The sequence below is a fragment of the Macrobrachium nipponense genome, chromosome 8 (assembly GCF_015104395.2).
Source record: "Macrobrachium nipponense isolate FS-2020 chromosome 8, ASM1510439v2, whole genome shotgun sequence".
Classification (NCBI taxonomy): domain Eukaryota; kingdom Metazoa; phylum Arthropoda; class Malacostraca; order Decapoda; family Palaemonidae; genus Macrobrachium; species Macrobrachium nipponense.
In genome coordinates, this window is record NC_087203.1 from 36,923,139 (window position 1) to 36,945,638 (window position 22,500).

General features: G+C 36.5%; 1 protein-coding gene across 1 annotated transcript in view; it reads right to left on the bottom strand.

Moving 5' to 3' along the window:
• The window catches only part of LOC135223044 (uncharacterized), a 37,241-nt gene extending 18,549 nt beyond the window's left edge, over positions 1-18,692 (bottom strand). The window contains exons 1-7 of the mRNA XM_064261553.1: positions 18,189-18,692; positions 8,946-9,165; positions 6,417-6,514; positions 5,240-5,349; positions 3,183-3,301; positions 1,324-1,410; positions 357-545 (exon numbers count right to left, since the gene is read on the bottom strand). Coding sequence (XP_064117623.1) covers positions 357-545; positions 1,324-1,410; positions 3,183-3,301; positions 5,240-5,349; positions 6,417-6,514; positions 8,946-9,147 — 805 coding nt within the window. The 5' untranslated portion in view covers positions 9,148-9,165; positions 18,189-18,692. The remainder of the gene's footprint in view (positions 1-356; positions 546-1,323; positions 1,411-3,182; positions 3,302-5,239; positions 5,350-6,416; positions 6,515-8,945; positions 9,166-18,188) is intronic.
• Between the last annotated feature and the right edge of the window lie 3,808 nt (positions 18,693-22,500).

Here is a 22,500-nt window from a genome sequence, read left to right on the forward strand (position 1 = left end):
TAAAAGATTTAGTCTCTAATCATGTTATGATAATAATAATAATAATAATAATAATAATAATAATAATAATAATAATAATAATAATAATAATAATTTTCGAAGAACCCTCATAACTGAATTTTTTAATGCAAAAATGTTTAAAAAAACTTATTAGGTCTGAAGTGTGTGTGTGTGTGTGTGTGTGTGTGTGTATATATATATATACTTTATATGTATAATATATGCATAAATAAAGGCAAAAAACAGAAAGGAACAAAGTGAAACGAGTAACTGCTGCGAGGCCTTATATATATATATATATATATATATATATATATATATATATATATATATATATATATATATAATTTCTTTACCCTGTTGGTGTTGGAAGAAACAGAAGGCGGAGGTGAGCACGTGTACTCTTGATATCAGATAGCCCGTGCATCTGACGTACACGTTGTCCCTCATGATGTCAACAGTGGCAACCCAAGGATAGACTAAAGGAGCATCGTTCGTCTGGCTGATACGACTTGTAAATCCATTTGCATTGCCGCAGATGTCATCTGTTTATAAAGGAAGGGAAGTCACGTAGCTGCTCGTTTAATGTTTATGCATTCTTCGGTGGAAAATACCTGCTTATCCGTTTCATTGTATGGAATGTGCATTGAGACATCATGTGAAATGTTGGCGTTTGTTTGAGATATGGATTCAGATGTTCATGAACACATTTCTCCTCCGGTGCCGAAGAATATATCATATAATTACCACAGATCCTCCATTATCAAAGAATATATCATATACTTACTAAAGATCCTCCATTATCAAAGAACGTATATTCTTACCACAGATCCTCCATTGTCAACACAGATCTTACCACAGATCCTCCATTATCAAAGACTATTTCATACACTTTCCACAGGTCCTCCATTGTCAAAGAACATATACACTTACCACAGATACTCCATTATCAAAGACTATATCATACACTTACCACAGATTCTCCATTGTCAAAGAATATGTCATATACTTACTACAAATCCTCCATTATCAAAAAATATACACTTACCTCAGATCCTCCATTACCAAAGAATATATACACTTACCACAGATCCTCCATTGTCAAAGAATATATCATACACTTACCTCAGATCCTCCATTGTCAAAGAATATATCATATACTAACCACAGATCCGCCATTATCAAAGAATATATCTTACACTTACCACAGATCCTCCATTATCAAAGAATATATCATATACTTACCACAGATCCACCATTGTCAGACTATATCATACACTTACCACAGATGCTCCATTGTCAAAGTCTATATCATATACTTACCACATAGTAGGGGCTCTGGTGGAGCACTTGTGGTTGTGGTAGGGGGCTCAGATGTTGTGGGGGGAGGTGGTGTTGTTGGCAGGGCAGCTGTAAAAATAAACGAAAACTCGTTGAAATTTTACAAATCAGTTTTGGCATTTTTCTTCATCTCTCTTTATGTACATGAGAGCTGTAAAGAGTAGCTGTTCATGGCCCTGGTCGTTTTGTAACTGGAGTATAACTCACACGACATGAAAGATGCTTTTTATTCTTATATTAGCTTTTGTACTTTTTGGATGTGAAGAATCCTGGCCCCTCGTCTGTTCAGCACTTTTCACATCTCTCTTAGACCCAGACATTTATACAGTGCTACAGGGAGCACACCGTGATTTGCCTATTCCTTACTGCTAGTTCTCCCATTTTTCAAGTTTTCACCTATTCACATATTCTTTATTTCTTTATATAAGTATATTTGAATGCTGATTATACTAGGCTGTCTCTACCTTTCATCCCTCAATTTTTGATCATCTGTTTACACACCACTACAACCCTGCCATTTCATTCATAAAACATTGATACTCGACCCATTCTACTCTTCCGTTTGACAGTTGACATCCATCAACCCCTTTTTGGAATTCACGGAATTTTATAACCATGACACTTTGCTGTTGTTGTAGGCGTAATCTCTCTCTCTCTCTCTCTCTCTCTTTTAATGATATCGGGATAGCTTTGACCACCTGGTAAATGATTAAGTGGCGATCAGATATTCTTTTAAAATGTTTAATGTTCTATTCACATCAAATGTCTTATGCAATTTGTCTTGCAGAGGTTTTAGTATTCAAAAGTAACATCAAAAGTTATTATTTAATAATGCCGGATTACTTCTTAGATAATGCGTGGATTTGCCAATATGGGACGGCATCAGAAAGAAAAAAAATGATTGTAATTATGAAAGAGGATTCTTTTAAGGCTGCATTTAAAATGTCATTGTGCCTTTTGTTTTTAAAGTAGATATAAGTTATCCGAGATTGTCTCAGATGATTGGAGGTATTCTGAGCTCCATACTTTCGAACCTAATGTTTTAGTTTTATGCAAAATAAATAAATAAAAATTGAGACTGCTTTATCTGTCCGTCCGCACTTTTTCTGTTCGCCCTCAGATCCTAACGACTGCTGAGGCTAGAGGGCTGCAAAATGGTATGTTGATCATCCACCCTCCAGTCATCAAACATAGTCAATTGCAGTCCTTCAGCCTTAGTAGTTTTAATTTTTATTTAAGGCTAAATTTAGCCATGATCGCGCGTCTGACCACGATATGCGACAGGTCGCCACCGAACCGTGGCTGAAAGCTTCATAGGCCACAGCTCATATAGCATTATTATACGCTGTACAGAAAACTCGATTGCGCCGAAGAAACTTTGGCGCATTTTTCACTTGTTAGAATTATGACAGACTGAAGGGTAGCCTCGGGAGTTTTTATTTTAAGATCAAATTTAGCCATGACCACGCGTCTGACAGCGATATGCGACAGTCCGCCACCGAACCGTGGCTGAAAGCTTCATAGGCCACAGCGGTATGGTCTTGGCCTGCCACCCCGGTGGCCGCGAGTTCGATTCTCGATCATTCCACCGAGGGGTAAGAGATGTGTATTTCTGGTGATAGAAGTTCACTCTCGACGTGGTTCGGAAGTCACGTAAAGCCGTTGGTCCTGTTGCTGAATAACCAATGGTTCCATGCAACGTAAAAATACCATACAAACAAATCATAGGCGCCACAGCTCATACAGCATTAATTACGCTGTTACAGAAAACTCGATTGCGCCGAAGTTTCCTTGTTATAATTATGACGGACTAAAAGGTGTTTGACCAGAATCATACTCACATGCGCAGATGGTTCCGGTGTATCCATGCCAGCGAATTCTGTAATTGGTTGCAAATCGAACATACATGATGGCCGTGTCTCTCGAGTTGATTTGGAAGTTGTAGAACTGGCCGCACTTCCTGGTTACGAGCAGAGGGGAATTTGAACGACTTCAGTGATCTATTTGTAAACCAGATAAATGACAGTAATACGCTTATTACACTTTTAATTCAGTTCTCGTTGCTCCATCCTACCGTTACGGAATTGTTGTTGTTCTGGCTGATAGTAAGTGTGGTTGCATTGTTATATAAGTGTATATGTATATATATAATGTATAAAACAATGCATATATATATAATGCTTATATATATATATATATATATATATATATATATATAATATATATATTATATATATATATATATATCAATATCTATATATATGTATGTATATATATACATTTGTATCACATCACCGTGATTTATAATCATCAACGCGACTTCAGGAATATCCCTGATAGGGAATGATCACCGAAGGGGATTTTAAAAGTGATAAATGGATCGGTACCTTACAGCTACTTCAGTTAACTGTCTAACTAACCACTTAATTATCAATTTCCCCCCCCCCCCCCCCCCCACTCTCGACGGGTAATATGGGATCCACGCGTGTACGGTGAGGTTAGCAAAACATCCAGTAAAAGAAAGATATTGATTTATTTTTATAATCATATTTTTCCCTGAATGTGTGAAAGGACAAAATGATTGTCAGTTAACTGTCATAATTCTGATGAATGACTGATATTGGAGATTACTAAAATTTTATTTTAATCTGTTTGTAACTCAGAGTTGGTGGGAATCATTGGCAGTATTCGTGCCAATTTAGCATCATAACTAGCTCCTTAACTAACGCACTAGATTTTTAACTTCCAAGTAGGCATCTGTTTGGTTTTCTAACATTGGCACTCATTACGCCTTTTTTTTTGTTTTTGTTTAAACAAGGATAGAATTGGTTTTCCAGCGGTTTTTTGCTGTTACGTATGCTTATACACAACAGCAAATAACCAAATATGTGGTTATACATGTTTTCTGGTGGTTATATGCTGTTTTAGATCCTTATCAACCAACAATCATAGATGGTAATTAGAGTCCTTCCAAAGATGAGAAAGCCTGTGTATTATAGCGTAGTCGATTCCAGGTTAAAAATGTCACAGAAAAAAAAAGTCAGGGGAAGAAATATCACAGGAAAAAAAGTCACATTAATCTTTCATAGATAGTGAACCCCAAGGGTAAATTTTAATCCGGTATGTACCCATGCATTCCTTTGCGGCGTGTTTAAGTACAATCCCGTTAGTGATTACGTAAAAATGTAAACAAAATACTGTAAATATCAACAAGACAAAGATTCCCAAGAAATACTGTGAATTTTTCCCTGTAACTTTATTACCGGTCACCAAAATTTAATTTGACTTATTTCCGAGCCAAAATTTGATTTTTACTCCTGTGACTTTATTGCCGGTCACCTAAAATTAGTGTGACTTTTTTTCCTAGTCAAAATTTTGATTTTTACTCCTTTGACTTTATTGCCGGTCGCCAAAAATTAATATGACTTTTTTTTCCTAGCCAAAATTTTGATTTTTACTCCTGTGACTTTATTACCGGTCGCCTAAAATTAAAGTGACTTTTTTTTCTTAACCAAAATTGTGATTTTTACTTCTGTGACTTTATTACCGGTCACCTAAAATTAACGTGACTTTTTTTTTTCCTAGCCAAAATTGTGATTTTTACTCCTGTGACTTCATTATCGTTCACCGCATAGTCATAGTTCCTCGGCCAACGCGGAATCAGAGGAATTTATTTCTGGTGATAGAAATTCTTTTCTTGATATAATGTGGTTCGGATCCCACAATAAGCTGTAGGTCCCGTTGCTAGGTGACCAATTGGTTCCTAGCGACGTAAAAATATCTAATCCTTCGGGCCAGCCCTAGGAGAGCTCTTAACCGCATAGCCATAGAAAATGGCAAATAGTCATAGAAAATGGCAAAGGAATAACAAACGAAATTCCTTCTGGGTGGTACTTACTTTGTAATTGTCGTCCCCACTCTCACATTCAGCTTATCCCTGTGGCAGCCTGTGCTGGTCTGGAGGCCTCCAGCAGGGACTGTGAAGGTCATCACGCTGTCGGCGTGTGTCTGGCGAAGAGAAAATGATGCGTGAGTTGGCGTTATCCGACCATGAACTTTATTTTGCTGTTGACGCAAATATTCCATATACCAGGGGTTCTTAAACCTTGTGATGACTCCAGACACCCTGAATGAATTGCCCAGTATGGTTTCATACCCGCTTTGCTCAAGTCCAATCCAGTCGTATTTATTGACAGTTCAACTTAATTTACTTAGTTTAATACATACTTGAGGTATGAATGATAGACTTAGTTTAATACATACTTGAGGTATGAATAGCTTAGGAACAGAACATGCAAGAAAATCAAAAGCATTTAAAGTTTTATGCAGTTATTTATTTACAAAATGTATCCATTATACATTGACACATGAAAATCAAATATATACAAATGTCAGAGATCAAGTCCTATACCCCCAATGGGTATGGATACCCCTTTGTTATGAACCCCTGCCATATACTCAGATGAGAAGAAAACTCCTGAAATGTTGCTCTAAATATGTTGAATGGACTGTAAATCCCAGATATTAGTTGCAGTTCACAGTACACGAGTCTCTGTGTCGTAAGTGCTTGATTAATTGTAGCTGCTCTAAGGGGAGTTCCTTTGAATTAGAGCTTGTCCTTAAACAAAATGACCTAATGAAGATCAGAAAATTGTGGTCGTCATGATAAAGTTGGTGGTGTGGAAAATTTTTCCGTCCAGTTAAATTAGGTTTCATAGTTATCTTCTCGAGAGATGAATTCGTATGGCATATTTAGATAAGAAATAGATAAATACAAAACAAAGAAAAACCTCTCTCTCTCTCTCTCTCTCTCTCTCTCTCTCTCTCTCTCTCTCTCTCTCTCTCTCTCTCTCTCTCTCTCTCTCTCTCTCTCTCTCTCTCTCTCTCTGATAGTTGTTTGCAAAAATCCTTTAAGTTAAATTAGGTATGGCAGTTATATACTTGAGGCAGTAATAAATATGCATGGTATTATTACTATATACAAAACTCTCTCTCTCTCTCTCTCTCTCTCTCTCTCTCTCTCTCTCTCTCTCTCTCTCTCTCTCTCTCATTGACATTTGGTGGCTATTACTCACAGTGTAAGTCCAGCGATAATCGACGTTGTTGGGGTATCTTGTTGGGTACCTGGGCGATTTGTTGGTCACACACGTCCCGGGTGCTACGTATTCGCTGACTGGAATAAAAATAAAAGCACGATGAATTGGGGGTAATGGCAACCCCTTTCGTTCCTATTACTGTACCTCCGTTCGTATTCTCTTTCTTCCATCTTACTTTCCTCAACCATCTCCTAAATTCGCTCATAGTACAACTGCTTTGAGGCTTTTCCTACTGTTACACCTTTCAAACCTCTTACTGTTAATTTCCGTTTCAGCGCTGAATGACCTCATAGGTCCCCGGCTTGTGTTTTTGCCGAAATTCTACAGTCACTTCAGTTAAAAACTGAAAAATTTGCTCTGCTGAAACATTTCAGGTAAAGAAATGATTTATAGGTGCTTGGGGCAAGATATTCGCCAAGAGTATTATTGGATATATATGAGAATATATGCTTTTTGGAATGCTGTTGAATTTAGGTTAGAAGTTAATGTTTTTTTTCCTTTTCAGTGGCGTAGGTGTTCTTTGTCAAGATGTATTTGAAACTTCTGATTCACTGGCGAATCACATATTGAGCAACGTCTCCCAAATGATTTGAACTGGAGTTTGTTTCTGTTGCGACCAAAGGTAAAGTAGCCTACTTTTTCCTCCCAAATTTTTTCGAAGACCGGGCTAGAATTGCCCCGCCTAAGTCTCCCATGCAAAGTCACCTTAGTTACCAACTTTCTAAGTCGGAAACTTGACTGGGGAAATCGTATTGCAGAAGAATGTGCAAGCATTTGTGCTTTCTTAAACTAACTGCTTGTTATTTTTCTTTAAAAAAAAATATAAAAGAAACAGCAGTTTGAATCAGCTATTTCAGCCAAGCAATATGTATTGGCCGAAATGGGGTGTCTCATCAAAATTCCGTTCCTTTTATAATTGGAAATTTTTTATAAAGTGGACATATATATATATATATATATATATATATATATATATATATATATATATATATATATATATATATACATACATACACATATATATATATGCATCAAGCTACAAATATCCTTCAATATCCAGTTCGCTGTACCTCGGAATTGATATATTTTCATATATGTTAACCGAAGGGGAATTTTTTAGTTGATACCAATTTCGTCCTCTCGTGGATTCGAACCAGCGCGCAGAGGACAGCTGAGAAATCCACTAGAGGACGAAATTATTATCAACGAAAAAATTTCCCCTTCGGTTAACATATAATTGAAAATAGATTATCTCCGAGCTAGAGTAAACTGGATATTAAAACGGACATTTGTAGCTTAATGTATGTATATGAATGATGGCGATGTGATAAAATTTCATACATATATATATATATATATATATATATATTATATATATATATATATATATATATATAATACATACATACTACATACATACTACATACATACATGTAAATAGTATATATATATATATATATATATATATATATATAGTATAGTATATGTATGTATGTATGTATGTCCTATGTATGTCATATAAAAGGAACCCATAAAACACCAAAATATAGAGAGAAAATACTATATTTCATTGAACTGCTGTCTCTATCTGAAATATAGTATTTTCTCTCTCTATATTTTGGCGTTTTTATTGGCTCCTTTTATTAGATGGAATTCTGTTGTAACAACATTTTCACCAGTCATGTAAGTATGTATGTATACACATACATACATATGTGTATAAATATACTATGTATATGTATGTATATACACATACATATGTATATATATATAAATATATATATGTATATATATTCAGTTGTATTCCACAGGAAAATGAAAAAAGGTATATCTCAGAAAATGCCCAACAGTTTCGTCCTCCAATGGACCTCTTCTTGGAGCGTTTATTAAGCAAAGATGTCGTCTTGGAAGCATTAGGGTGATAACACCTCGGCCTGTAACATATCCTCGGTTCTTGACGTCGCACGTGATATGTCTAAAAATGGACTCAACCATCGAGAACTAATGATTTTAGATGGAATGAAATAAAGAAACAGCTGACAAAGCTGACCACAGTGCTCCACTGAAGTCAGACTTTTGAAGTTTGACGTCTACAGGTTGATGAATATTGAAATATTTCTTGAATATTCAAATATTTCTTCATTCGTTCGTGACATGTGAACGGAACTTGTTCCCCGGCCAAGTGAAGCCTCCCACGATCGGTAATGAAATTAACATTTTGAATACGTTAAGGAAGCTTAATAAACGCTCCAAGAAGAGGTCCATTGGAGGACGAAACTGTTGGGCATTTTCTGAGATATACCTTTTTTCATTTTCCTATGTGGAATACAACTGAATTACTATATCTTCGTGCCTAAGAAGATTACCAGTACTATATGTATATATATATATATATATATATATAGATATATATATATTATATATATATATGATATATATATATATATGTACTATATATATGTGTGTGTACATATAGTACACATTCCAGACATGCAGTCACACACATACATGTGTAGATGGTGGCAGCTCTGTGTTCATCGTCATCCTCGGGCACATTGGTGCCACACCAGTAACACGTGTCCGATTCCTCGACTATGGTGTAGGGGTCGTTGGTGGCGCCGAAGTCGGGAACGTCGACTTTCCGCTGATATTCACTCTCTTCAATCTCTTCGTCGTCGCCTCCTTCGGGATTTGCCGCTACTTTTTTCATGACCTTCTGATCGTGAATCTATAAAGGCAAAGGTGAACTGAGGTCAGACATGATCTTTATCATGAATTTAATATTCTCTCTCTCTCTCTCTCTCTCTCTCTCATCTCCGCCTCTCTCCTCTCTCTCTCTCTCTCTCTCTCTCTCTCTTTTTCTTTTTGTTTGACGATAAATGTCGGCAGCTGATTGTACAGACTCTAATCATAATGAAAATGTTCATTATTCAACTAACAATGTTAAGACAATATTCCAGCTTGGTTAGATCATAAAACCATCTGACTTTTATACGAAGTTTGATAAAACTTCTGCAGTTAACATGTCCATTGTATTAAATAGAAAAGAGGGAAAGACATGAAAATATAAAGAATGAAAAATTAGGAGAAAATAGAGAAAAACATGAAAATATAAAACAAGAAAAATTAGGAAAAAATTGAGAAAAACTGTAACATATAAAACAAAACATTTAGGAGGAAATAGAGCAAATCCTGGAAAGTATAAAACAAGAAAAGTTAGGAGAAAATAGAGCAAATCCTGGAAAGTATAAAACAAGAAAAGTTAGGAGAAAATAGAGCAAATCCTGGAAAGTATAAAACAAGAAAAGTTAGGAGAAAATAGAGCATCCTGGAGTAAAACAAGAAAAGTTAGGAGAAAATAGAGCAAATCCTGGAAAATATCAAACAAGAAAATTTTGGAGGAAATAGAGAAAAACTGTAACATATAAAACAAGAAAAGTTAGGAAGACATAGAGAAAATCCTGAAAAATATAAAACAAGAAAATCTAGGGAAACTTACTCGGGCTGTGAGGAGATAATACTAGCAAAATGATTACTTTCAAATATATTCATTGTATTGGAGTTTGCAGTTCATAGTTTCTTTGGTGTCATTCATTGTAGACTTTTATTCCTCAGTAATACTGGGTAGCTCTTAAATGATTCTTGGTGTGGCCCCGGAGTTAGTGATGAAATCTCGCTTTTGGATACCAAGCAAAGATGTCGTCTTGGAAGCATTAGGGTGATAACACCTCGGCCTGTAACATATCCTCGGTTCTTGACGTCGCACGTGATATGTCTAAAAATGGACTCAACCATCGAGAACTAATGATTTTAGATGGAATGAAATAAAGAAACAGCTGACAAAGCTGACCACAGTGCTCCACTGAAGTCAGACTTTTGAAGTTTGACGTCTACAGGTTGATGAATATTGAAATATTTCTTGAATATTCAAATATTTCTTCATTCGTTCGTGACATGTGAACGGAACTTGTTCCCCGGCCAAGTGAAGCCTCCCACGATCGGTAATGAAATTAACATTTTGAATACGTTAAGGAAGCTTATGTTAATTTGCTGCGCAGCTGTTTTGAACGGAAACCAGGCCAGAGCCTTTCACGGAGACAGTTCCTCGTGTAAAACGCAGCAGCGACAGGATTTATTGTGTCATAAATTCATATTCATATTCTCCAGATAGTGTGAAAGTATCCAACACTAGAGTCAGTGGTCGCTCTGATCAACGCGTCATGCGGTTTATTCATCAAAGCCTTAAACTCTCCGCCTTTTACTGCATTTACGTCAATCTTGGACAGTGTTTTCTTTCATAGGGCTGAATGACCTCATTGGTCCCAGTGTTTGGCCTTTGGCTTAAACCGCATATTCCATCTTATTTCATTCCATTCCATTCTTGCACTTAAATATGTTTGTTCTACTGAAATCTTTCAATGGCTTGCTGGTTTCATTATCACGTCGCTGTCAAGATCTGCCTAGTTTTTGGCTTAGTAATAATCTTTCTCATCGTTATCCCTACATTAAGGGGTCGGTTGCCTGATGCGCCTTCTCCTCCACTGTCTTCTATCAAAGGCACCAACATCAGGCATGGTTTATTGTTTGGCAAAGGGGGTTTTTTCGACAGCATACCCTTGCTGTCATCAACCACAGTCCAGTCATTGGCGGTGGGCCTAGCCTTTGACTAAAAAGTAAGACTGCAAAGCAGCAGTCTCCACAGTTATTGGGGGTGGGCCTAGCCTTTTACTAAAAAGTAATACTGCAATACAGCAGCTGTCCTTTTAGTGGCCTTTTACGACACGCAGGACCTACGGTGGTAGTATTCTTACACCCACACCACAGGGTCAAGCTAAGTAGTAATTTAGTGTTTCAAACAAACAAAATCAATCCCTTTCCTGTATATTATTAAGGACGAGCTGTACGTGGGATGTTTCCTGTGGTTAGGTTTCCTCCCTGTTAAAAGAAAAAATTCTAGCCTCTCAATTTTTTCCTAGAGAAGAGCTAAAAGATAGTGTTCATCTTATATGACTAAGAAGTGAGTTATGAACGCTTACGAAAAATAAGATTTTGAAAGGTTCTCCTTGACAGCTTTGCTTAGAAGAATATTAAAATTTTGATGGATATTACGCCAATCAAAGTCCCCACGATCGTCCTTTCTTTAAAGAATTTGGCCTTAGTTTGCAAAGCCAAGAAAAATGTTTCCGTGAAATCGCGAAAAATGAAAGCATCTCTAATTGCTTTCTTGTTAGTGTATTCGTGGATGTAAATGATAAATATCTAACTCTTAAACCTCTGAAAATATTCAATAAAAGAGTGGGAATGAAAATCAGTCTTGTAGATCGTAAAGTTTTCATATGAGAAAAAAAAAGGTCGCTATCAGATTATAGGTTTGTCATATTTTATTTATGCGTGAGTGTGTCAACTCTTTTTGCATAACAATACTATCAACCCAAATTAGAGGTCTGTTGGTAATGTAGTTGTCACAGGGATTAAGTTTTGGGAGCAGATTTTTGTTTCTTGTCTTATAACGAAGATGTTGATCAATATTCGCCAGATAACGCAGACTTTTACTGCAAAGCTCCAGATAACAGTAATATCTTTTATGGTAACTAATGACCTTTATATAAAAAGTGATTGTTAAAGCAGCCAACAGGTCTGAAGGCTTCGATACTGTATCCTGGCAGCTTATCGTTAAGGACGTACCATTGACTTCTAGGGTGCCAGGGCACAGTAATGGAATTATCAGATACACTGGCAACAACTATAGTAATGTTGCAATTTCTCGCTTTCTCCATATTTACATCTACCACGTTGTGTTGAATGCGTAACAAATTTCCTTAATTTACACCTACCCGCTTACACAAAAATATTGGGGATCTAAAATTCACACATACACACTTACGTAAACATATTGGGAATCTAAAATTCACACATACGCAGTTACATAAACGTATTGGGAATCTAAAATTCACACGTACAGGCTTACATAAACATACTGGGAATCTAGAATTCACACATGCACACATAAACATATTGGGAATCTAGAATTCACACATACACACCTAAACATATTGGGAATCTAGAATTCACTCATACACACCTAAACATATTGGGAATCTAGAATTCACTCATACACACCTAAACATATTGGGAATCTAGAATTCACACATACAGAAACAAATTGGGAGTCTAAAATTCACAATGCATACTTGCATAAACATATGATGAATGTAAAATTCACCTTTACACAAACATAATTGGAATCTAAAATTCAGTGATCACTTTTCATCTTTAGTATAATATTCTTTTTATGAAACCATCAAAGCCAGAAATAGAGTGATTTTGAGTAAATGAAGAGAAGAACATTGTTAGAGCGCGTAGATATTATTGAAGTGGAATTCAGCGTTGTCAGCATATCTTTCTCATTAAAGAAATAAATATGCAATTAACTAAGTTATCCTACTAGAAGTCTTTATATATTATGTATTTTTTCTGAATTTTCGCTTACTCGGGGAGTAAGCCTACAAACTACTTTGTTGTTGCTTTTGTTGGTTGTTCTTGTTGGGGGGGGGGGGGGGGGGGGAGTTGTAGGTAACCCTAGAAAGGTCTGAAGGTGTTTCGCTCTGAGTTAAAGATTCAGGAATTTCAGGATAGGATATTTATGATTTATTTATTATAGTGAAAATGTAAAAACTAAATATTGTGCATGTTACACAGTACAGAGAAATTATTCCTAATGAATTATAGCGTATTTATTTTAATTTTTCGTCGGTGAAGCAACACTCTGTTTGACCGTAGTTTTTAGCACACGCTTCGAGTAAGATGGAGGTCGGATCACGCCTTGTTATGTTTATGCTGTCGATCTGGTTGAATTTAACAAAATAGAAATCTTTGTAAAGTATTGCAATGGTGAATGACAGCAACAGTATATACGAAAATGAGGAACTGAAAGTTGTACAATAGAAAGTTTAGGCTTATTTAAAATAACAGTCTTTTTATTCATAAGTACGCAATTCAACAAACGTGTGAACAGTATATAATGTTTTTTTTTTTTTTATTTTTTTTTTATTTTTTTTTACAGAACTTTTGATTTGATACAACCAGACATTTCGTCAGATTCGAAAATGATCCGATTTGAGTATAATTACGGGATATTAATTAACAGGACTTGCCTTCGGAATTGCCAAGAGTCACCCCTATTACCTCGTTAACTAGCCACAAGTGTACGGCCACATTATCCAGATAATTACCACTTTGACGTTATGAGGAATTTCAGATTGGGACACGAGACGTATGCTAGATGAAGTTTATATAATCCTTTTTATACATTGACCCATTATTAACTTTAGACAGGTCGTCACGATTGTTATGTCATGGTAGGCAGGGTGCTGCTTCACTCAGTGTAAAACATTAAGTATATCATAGTTTAACCAGACCACTGAGCTGATTTACAGATCTCCTAGGGCTGGCCCGAAGGATTAGATACTTTCACGTGGCTTGGAACCAATTGGTCACTACAGCTTATTGTGGGATCCGAACCACATTATATCGAGAAATGAATTTCTAATCACCAGAAACAAATTCCTCTGACTCCACGTTGGCAGAGCGGGGAATCGAACTCACGACTAACTAATCAGTAGGCGAGCACGTAAACCACTCGTCCAACGAGGAGCTGTCCTTATCCCAGACAACATAGACTCGTGAAACGAAGAACTGGCACTCAGTGTAAAGTTTTCCAGTATCAAGTTGAATACTAGTCGGTTTGTTAGGAGTTTTTATCTTGGCTCTACAACTGTAATGTGGAATAGTTTGTCTAGTGTAGGTGTGGAATCTTATGATCTCCAAATAGTGAAGCAAGGAGCACATTCATTTCTGCTTTCTGATGACGTCTCCTGAATTCAGGTGTATCGGTTTTTTTTTTTTTCTAGTTTCTCATATATATATATATATATATATATATATATATATAGATATATATATATATATATATATATATATATATATATATATATATATATATATATATATATTACTTTATCACCTTTTCCTATAACTTGAAACTCTCTGTAGACTGATTTTCCCTAAGGAACCTACTTGTGTTTATAGTCAGTTGACTGTCCAATAGAAGTTTATGGCTGAAGAAAGGAAGAAAGAAAACCTATTTGGAAAAGCAGGTTGAGGGAAATACATAACCCTCCGGTGAATTAAATTTATGCTCATGCTACACAAAGTTCATACATATGTGAGAATTCCATGGGCGCCAGTACTTTTTAAAAACTCCATCTTCTTTATTCTAAAGTTAAGGAATTACACATACTTATTTACTTTATGCCTGTTAAGCTTTCATTTAGATATCAGCTTACAAAGGACTCGTTCATGAACTGATCTTGTCAGGTAGAAAGGCCCAAGTTCCTGTGTCACTGATCTTGGATCCCCGTAGCGGGGCAGTTCCGTCAGTGGACCTCAGACGGTGCACTGTAGGCATTAATTAAGGTTCTTTGCAGCGTGCCTTCGGCCACTAGCTGCAACCACTTTCGTTCCTTTTACTGTACCTCCTTTCATATACTTTTTCTTCATCTTACTTTCCACCCTCTCCTAACACTTGATTCATAGTGCAGCTGCGAGGTTTTCTTCCTGTTACACCTTTCAAAGCTTTTACAGTCAGTTTCCGTTTCAGCACTGATTGACCTCATAGGTCCCAATGCTTGGCCTTTGGCCGAAATTTTATAATCAACTCGACTAGACTCATTGATCTTGGATAATCATCAAACCTCCGCTTTGGTGACACTGATATAGGACAGCTTTCATTTTCACGTTGTACTATGGCTAGTATGTATTCGGGTATGGTGGGAGGCTGGGCGTCGTATTCTAAATATTCTCTCTTAGATTTTTACGGAGTTAAAATAATATTGGAAAGGTTAGGTGAACCGCATATTCTATGTATATGAAACTTTTTGTTTGTGTAAAGGGTCTGAATTTATTTTTCTGTTTGACGTCCAGAAATTTTGACAAGGTGTAGTTTATGATTCTCTCAGTAGAGTATCCTACCTTTAGGGAAGTTCCAGAGCCTATAGCTGCCCATTTCTATACCAGAGCAATTGGTTCTAGACTTTCTACTACCTTGTTTCTGGAGCTTAGAATAAGTAAATCTTAGTTTAACCAGACCACTGAGCTAATTAGCAGCTCTTCTAGGGGTGGCCCGAAGGATTAGATTTTTTTACATTGCTGGGAACCACACTATATCGAGAAATGAGTTTTGAATCACCAGAAACAAATTCCTCTGATTCCACGTTGGCAGAGCGGAGAATCGAACTCAGGACTACCGAATCGGTAGGCGAGCACGTTAACCACTCGTTAAATGAGGGACTGTTTCCGGAGCTGCCTATGAGAAGTAATTCTCTCCTGAATAAATCTCTTTACTCATGCTGTTAGCTTCTTGGGTCTCATTTTGACCCATTGCCACCCACACTATAGACTCCAAGGCTCTGAAAGTCACAATGAATTCTTTTGCACTTATATTATTCCGGGAATTTTCACCGCAGCGAACTTTACGTATCTTTCAACATGCAACAGCCTCTCTCGTTGTGGTTTTAAGCAATCTTGCCAATTATCTCTTGGCTTTGTTGTCTTGAAGTATTACACAAGCTAGCAGATTATATATATTAATGCACACACTTGTATATGTGTGTATATACATATGAGTGTGTATACATACATACATACATACACACACACATATATATATATGTATATATATATATATATATATATATATATATATATATATATATATATATATATATATATATATGTTTTATGTCTATATGTATATGTGTGTGAGTATAGATAATGGTGCAACAAATTATATTTCAAGAATGGGATCATCACAGAGCCATCGGGATGGGTTTGTATAGGAGAGTTATGATAAGCAGTGAGTGGCCAGATGTCGGAAATTAGTGGTTCAATAAAGATAAAACTAGAGAGTCGAGCTGCAGTTGCAGTACATAACAGATCATAATATCATATACAGATATACAAGAGGATTGCCATGTTATTGAAAAGGGTGGACAGTGTATTTGAATTAGCGTCAGAAAGAACGTTACGGAACAGAATCAGGGGGATTGATATTGTGGACTGGTACTTAGGGATAACATATAGTTGTCATTTAGCAAAATAAATGCAGTAAAAAAGGCGAATACGCATATTTTCGTGAAATAAGAAGCAAATGGAGAAAGGCCGTCGGAAGACAAAGCAGTCCTTATTTTTTTAGTGACTATTTTGGAGATTTGTTAAGTGGGGAACAAAAGTGGAAGAAGTAGATCCATTCTAAGAATACATGTGCAAGTGACTGTTGGGGATGTAAGGAGGGTTTTGAATAGGTTGAAGAATGGAGAGAGACCAAGACCTGATGAAAATACAAGGTAGTAGCTGAGTTATAACGGTATAACAGTGATATAGAGCTTGACCAAGGTGTATAAGTTAGGATTCACTCGTGTGTGTAATATATATAGGACACATATAATTGTGTTTGTAATTTGTAAATTTAAGTAACTACCAGTGTTAAAAGTTGCTCATTCAAGATGAACATTTATATCACATACTGAAGGCAGTGTTGAGCATTGTTTTATATCTTAGAATTCCTTAGACCTTTGGTGATTCCAGGTCTCGTGTTTTCTATCTTCCTCCTCTTATATTATTTCCTTTTCTTGATTGCCTTTAACATTATTGGTAAGCAGTAGAGAAAAATGGTCTTTTTGGAATCACCAGATTCCAGGTTAACTTGGAGTTAGTGTTGAAACAATAGTGCTATTTTATATTCCTAGGACATAACTTTGAGAAATTTGTGTCCTGTTTTTGGTTTTTTATGCATATGTATTTGCTTTTCATTGCGTTTTCGAATTATCAGAATTTTGGTTGGTGGTAGGGGGGGGGGGGCTTTTTTGTTTGAGCACTTGGCACGTATGATTCTAATAATTTTTTTTAAGATGTTGATAAATCTGTGACATTATTTCACGCTTGTCTTAAACAAGAACAGTCGAGGTAATTTATGCTTTTAATATATCATAATTTAAAAAGGGGGGGTGTTTAATTATCGCAATTTAGGGGGAGGGACGGTGTATTATGTGTGCTTGTCATGTATGATGCTAGTAATGTTTTTTAGGATGTCATAAACAAGAAAAGGGGAGGTATTTGTGTTTTTTTCAATTTTATCAAAATTTAGAGGAGGGGGGGAGGGTTATATTTTTAGCACTCGATGACTATATGATGTTACTAATTTTTTAGGGTGTCGATGAACCTGTGATGGTCTTTCACACTATAATCTGTTTTTTCCATCTGTCCATCCGCCTGTGGTGTTTTCGCATGGTAACACTGCGTCCCGGGCTTTAAATAGTTACGCTATGTGTAATTTTTAGGTAAATAAAAGGATATCTGGGTGTACATTTATAACTGAAAACTGTTTTAATAATTTACTGTATGCGAATTACGCCGGTAATATTCGAAATAGGATATTATTTGAAGCCCGGGACGCAGTGTTACCATGCGCAAACACCACAGGAGGATGGACGGATGGAAAAAACAGATGAGGTATTTTTGTTTTTTAATTTATCAAAATTTAGAGGAGGGGGGGAGGGTGGGGGTAATATTTTTAGCACTCGATGACTATATGATGTTACTAATTTTTTAGGGTGTTAAGGAATCTGTGATGGTCTTTCACACAGTAGTTTAAGCAATAAAAGTCGAGGCACTTTCATAAAGGCTGTGGATTACCTGTGTTTCCCTCCGGTCTCCGGTACCAGACGAGGAATTGGCAGCAGCGGCGGCTTCATTGATGCAGAAAAGAAGAAGAAGGAAGGCAGGCGAGAGGGAGAAGAACCGACGCAGTTGGTGGTGGTCGCTGCCGCGTCATGGTAGCGTCGTCGAAGTGGTGGTGGAGGAAGAAGAGGAGGAGGAGCAACCTCTTGGGTATGAAGCCGGGGAGAATTCAAAACGGGAGAAAATTCAAGGAGGGCAGCGTAGCGCAGCCACCAGCCCCTGGAAAACGAGTCTCCACCAGTCAAAGTTCGTGGCACACTGGATGCTCCGAAGGACCCCCCGGCACCTGGCGGTCTGCCGTGACGTCAGGCTCATTATTCGGGCGACAGCTGTCCCATACTTAATCATTCGAGATCCATTTGTGTTTTATGGATGGAGGAACATTCCGCAGAAGTGCGACCAGAAAGTTTTACGCGAATTCGAATAAAAATATCATCAGAATGAAGTATTATGTCCATTGTAGCCTGATGCAGGAGATTATCAAGGCTTCAACATTGAATGCCACATGGATTTAAAAGTATTACCTAAACACATCACGAATGAGGAACAAAAGTGTGATTATATTTCTATTTGTGGATATGGATACTTGACTGAACAGCTCTGGGGTCTTGTAACTGTGTCACCTTTTAGGTTGAAGTGGGCAGTAAACTGTGCATTTTTTACTATTTTCCTTGTGCGCACGAAAAAGAGAGTATAGGTTAAATGTTCATTCTCCAATTAACGCATGAATTACGATGAAAAGTAAGGACCTGAATGCTTATCATTCTCCAATTTCATATATATATATATATATATATATATATATATATATATATATATGTATATATAATATATATATATATATATATATATATATATCTATATATATCTATATATATAAATATATATATATATATATATTATATATACATATGCGCGTGTGTGTGTGTAATATTATAATATATATATATAATTGATCTATATAGTATATATATATATATATATAATTAATTATATTATATGTATCTATATATTAAATATAGTATCTATATAGATCTGTTATATATATATCTATAATATATTATCTATATATATATATATTATATATTATATATATGACATATATTTATACGACGATCAGTTTTTTGATAGAGTCAGAGATTCCTTTTAGAAAATCCTACCATCAAGAACCTATGTTTTCTTCTGATTACTGAATCTGTTTGTTTGTTATATCTTTTGTTACTTGAAGTAATTTCATGTGCTTGTTGCTTTGTATCCCTGTCTGAGATGGAAACAAAGTAAGTCAGCTGGCTTAATCAGCGGACTTTGCTTTCTGTTACTTTAAGATGAGACATTTCTTTTATCTTTTTTACTGCTTTTATTCTAGTCACTGTTCCACTGTCCTAAATGAGAGCATTGCTGGCGGTCTCGTTTGTCACCGAATGAGGAAAGGTATGTGCTTAGGATGGCTTTCAAAAATAAAGTGTAGCAATCCTTGGGATTTCTTATTTGGATGATGTTTCCTATTCTTTCGTTGTGCAAAACTGTGAATTTCTCCCTCCCGGCATCAGTTTCCTCAAGATTCCCTCAGTATTCCACCTTTTTCAACTTTGCTCGCAGATGTTGGGTGATAGAAGTTCACTCTCGACGTGGTTCGGAAGTCAAGTAAAGCCGTTGTTCCCGTCGCTAAATAACCACTGGTTCCATACAACGTAAAAGCACCATACAAACAAATAAACATGCTAGATATGGGCTACTTGCGTAGAGTTATTATTATATAATGTAATAAAAGTATGACTATCCCCGTTTCATTTTTCTTTAAATATTCATCATTCTGACTCTTGATATAAATAAAAAATGAAATAAGCATTACTTTAAAAAAATAGATGCTTGAGTCTTCATTCCTAAGAAGTTGGGGATGATTAAGAAAGCAAAAGTTTTTTTTCATTGGTTTTTTCGATGATCAGAACCGATGGCGAAGCGTCGTTTGAATTACTTTGGTGATGGTTGGCCTTCTTAGAAATTTTACAGGGTTAATAATAAAATTAAACTCTAAGATGGATCATAGCCGTCGTCTTAGATTAAGCCTGCTTTGTGTTGGCACGGGCTCTTGCTCTAGGGCAGCCCGTAAGATGGGTAGAATAATCTCTCGAGGATCGTGAAAAGAAATAATTAACCTTAATGTTACTTTAAAATACGAAATGGATATGCTAGTTTCCCTTAATGGCTTATCGGATATGTGAGGTTATGAGGCTAAACTTCAGCACAGCTTAATTAATAGGAATTTATTAATTAAGGAGCTGGTCTTGTACCATTCTCCGACTTAGGCGTGTGAAAAAAAAAATTATCATTTTTTTTTGTTAAAAAAAAAAAAGCTTGTTTTTATCCTTGCATCCAACTTCTCCTCCATATTTGAAGACCTTACTTTTAGTTACTATTGACTTATGTAAGATTCACACCTTCACCATATCATATATCACCTCATATAACCTCTTATAATGAGCACAGTAACCTTCCAGCCACTCTCCAAGCACAACTGCCCACTGCCATGCTATGCGCATTTACTTTGGTTCTGGAAGTTCAGAGCCTATTGATACGAGTAATGGATTTTGATTTCATTTTGATACATTATGTTTTAGGGATTGGCTGGTTGTATTTTACAGTAAATGAGTGCTTGAATATATGAATCAATGGCTTGTGCAATATAGTGACTCATTAAATGATTGATAAAGATGTTTATAGGGTCCAAGTGATTCTGTCAATTTCATGCCCCTTGGCACCGGTGATACGGGGATTTTTTTGTTTTCGTTTCTTTGTTCTACAGAAATGTATTAGCAGTATAGATAAGAGGGAGTTGAAAATCCGTACCCTCTCCGAGTGCCTGATGGGTAAGGTAAATTAACTTTTTTCCAGGGTTCTCAATGCATAAACCAAAGGGAATTTTGATGTTAGTTCAGAATGCTGGATAACTTGAACAATTACATAATTTGTGGTAATTGTTTTGCCTTATTTTTGAAAGTTTATATGTACAGTGTTTTGGATGTGAGGTGCGACCATAATATGAAGTGTTATAGATTAAGCAAATTTGCCTGAGGAACTTTTTTCAGATTTTTCCCTTTTCATGAAGAATTTCTTTAGAATTTTCATTACAAGTTACAATCAATTCGATGTTGATTAAAAGAGATTAATCAGCCAGTATTTTGTAATAGGCCTAAACTTTAATTAATGCTGTTTAAATCTGCGACCTCAAGGCCAATTTTTCCTCTAGCCATGGAAAGCTTACGGTACAGATTAGCCCTATGGATGATAGATCATTATCCAGGTAATTTCTTTATTGTAAGATTGGTTCGAGTATAGTTTTTTGATCGATGTCAACATTGTCGAGAACTTTCCATTAAAAAGATCGCAAAGTCGGTTTTTTTTTTATTATTTTTTTGTGTGTGGTGTAAACGAACAAGAAACAGCAAATATTCTCCGGCAGGTAAACGCTTTGCATAAGCATCACACTTACATCACACCCTCATCGCTTTTACCGGGCGATTGGCGGCCGGAAACGCTTTACTTTTACTCTGAGGGAACGAGGTCGAGCTGTCACTCAAACTGTCGCTTCGAATTCCGACGGAGTGATTGAAGTGAGACTTTTCAAGAATGTCAGTCGAAGACTGTCAAGTGGAAACCCATATTTTTTTTTAATGGGGTGACAAGCTCTCTCTCTCTCTCTCTCGGTTTCTATCATTTCCATAATTTTCATTAGAGCGCACTAAATTGCATAAGTTTTGGCCATCAATCATCACGATGGTAACATATGTTTTACTAATGATAATCGTTCTCATATTTTTATCCTCACGTACGAATTGCTGCTCTTTGATGATGAAGGGTATTAGAAATCCCGTGACGTCAATACGTCATTTTGTCCTACCTCTTCTTCTCTCCGTAGAGGATTAGTGCCGTCAGCGCACCTCGCGTGGTGCACTGTAGGCATTACTTTTGTAGCGTCCCTTCGGCGCCAAGCTGCAACCTCTTTCAGGCATTTTTTTTTACTGTACCTCCTTTCATATTCTCTGTCTTCCACCAGCGCCTCAGTGGCGTGATAGGTATGGTATTGGCCTGCCACCTCGGTGGCCGCGAGTTCGATTATCGGGCATTCCATTGAGGGGTGAGCGGTGTGTATTTCTGGTGATAGAAGTTGACTCTCGACGAGGTTCGGAAGTCACGTAAAGCCGTTGGTCCCGTTGCTGAATAACCACTGGTTCCATCAACGTAAAAACACCTTACAAACAAACAAACA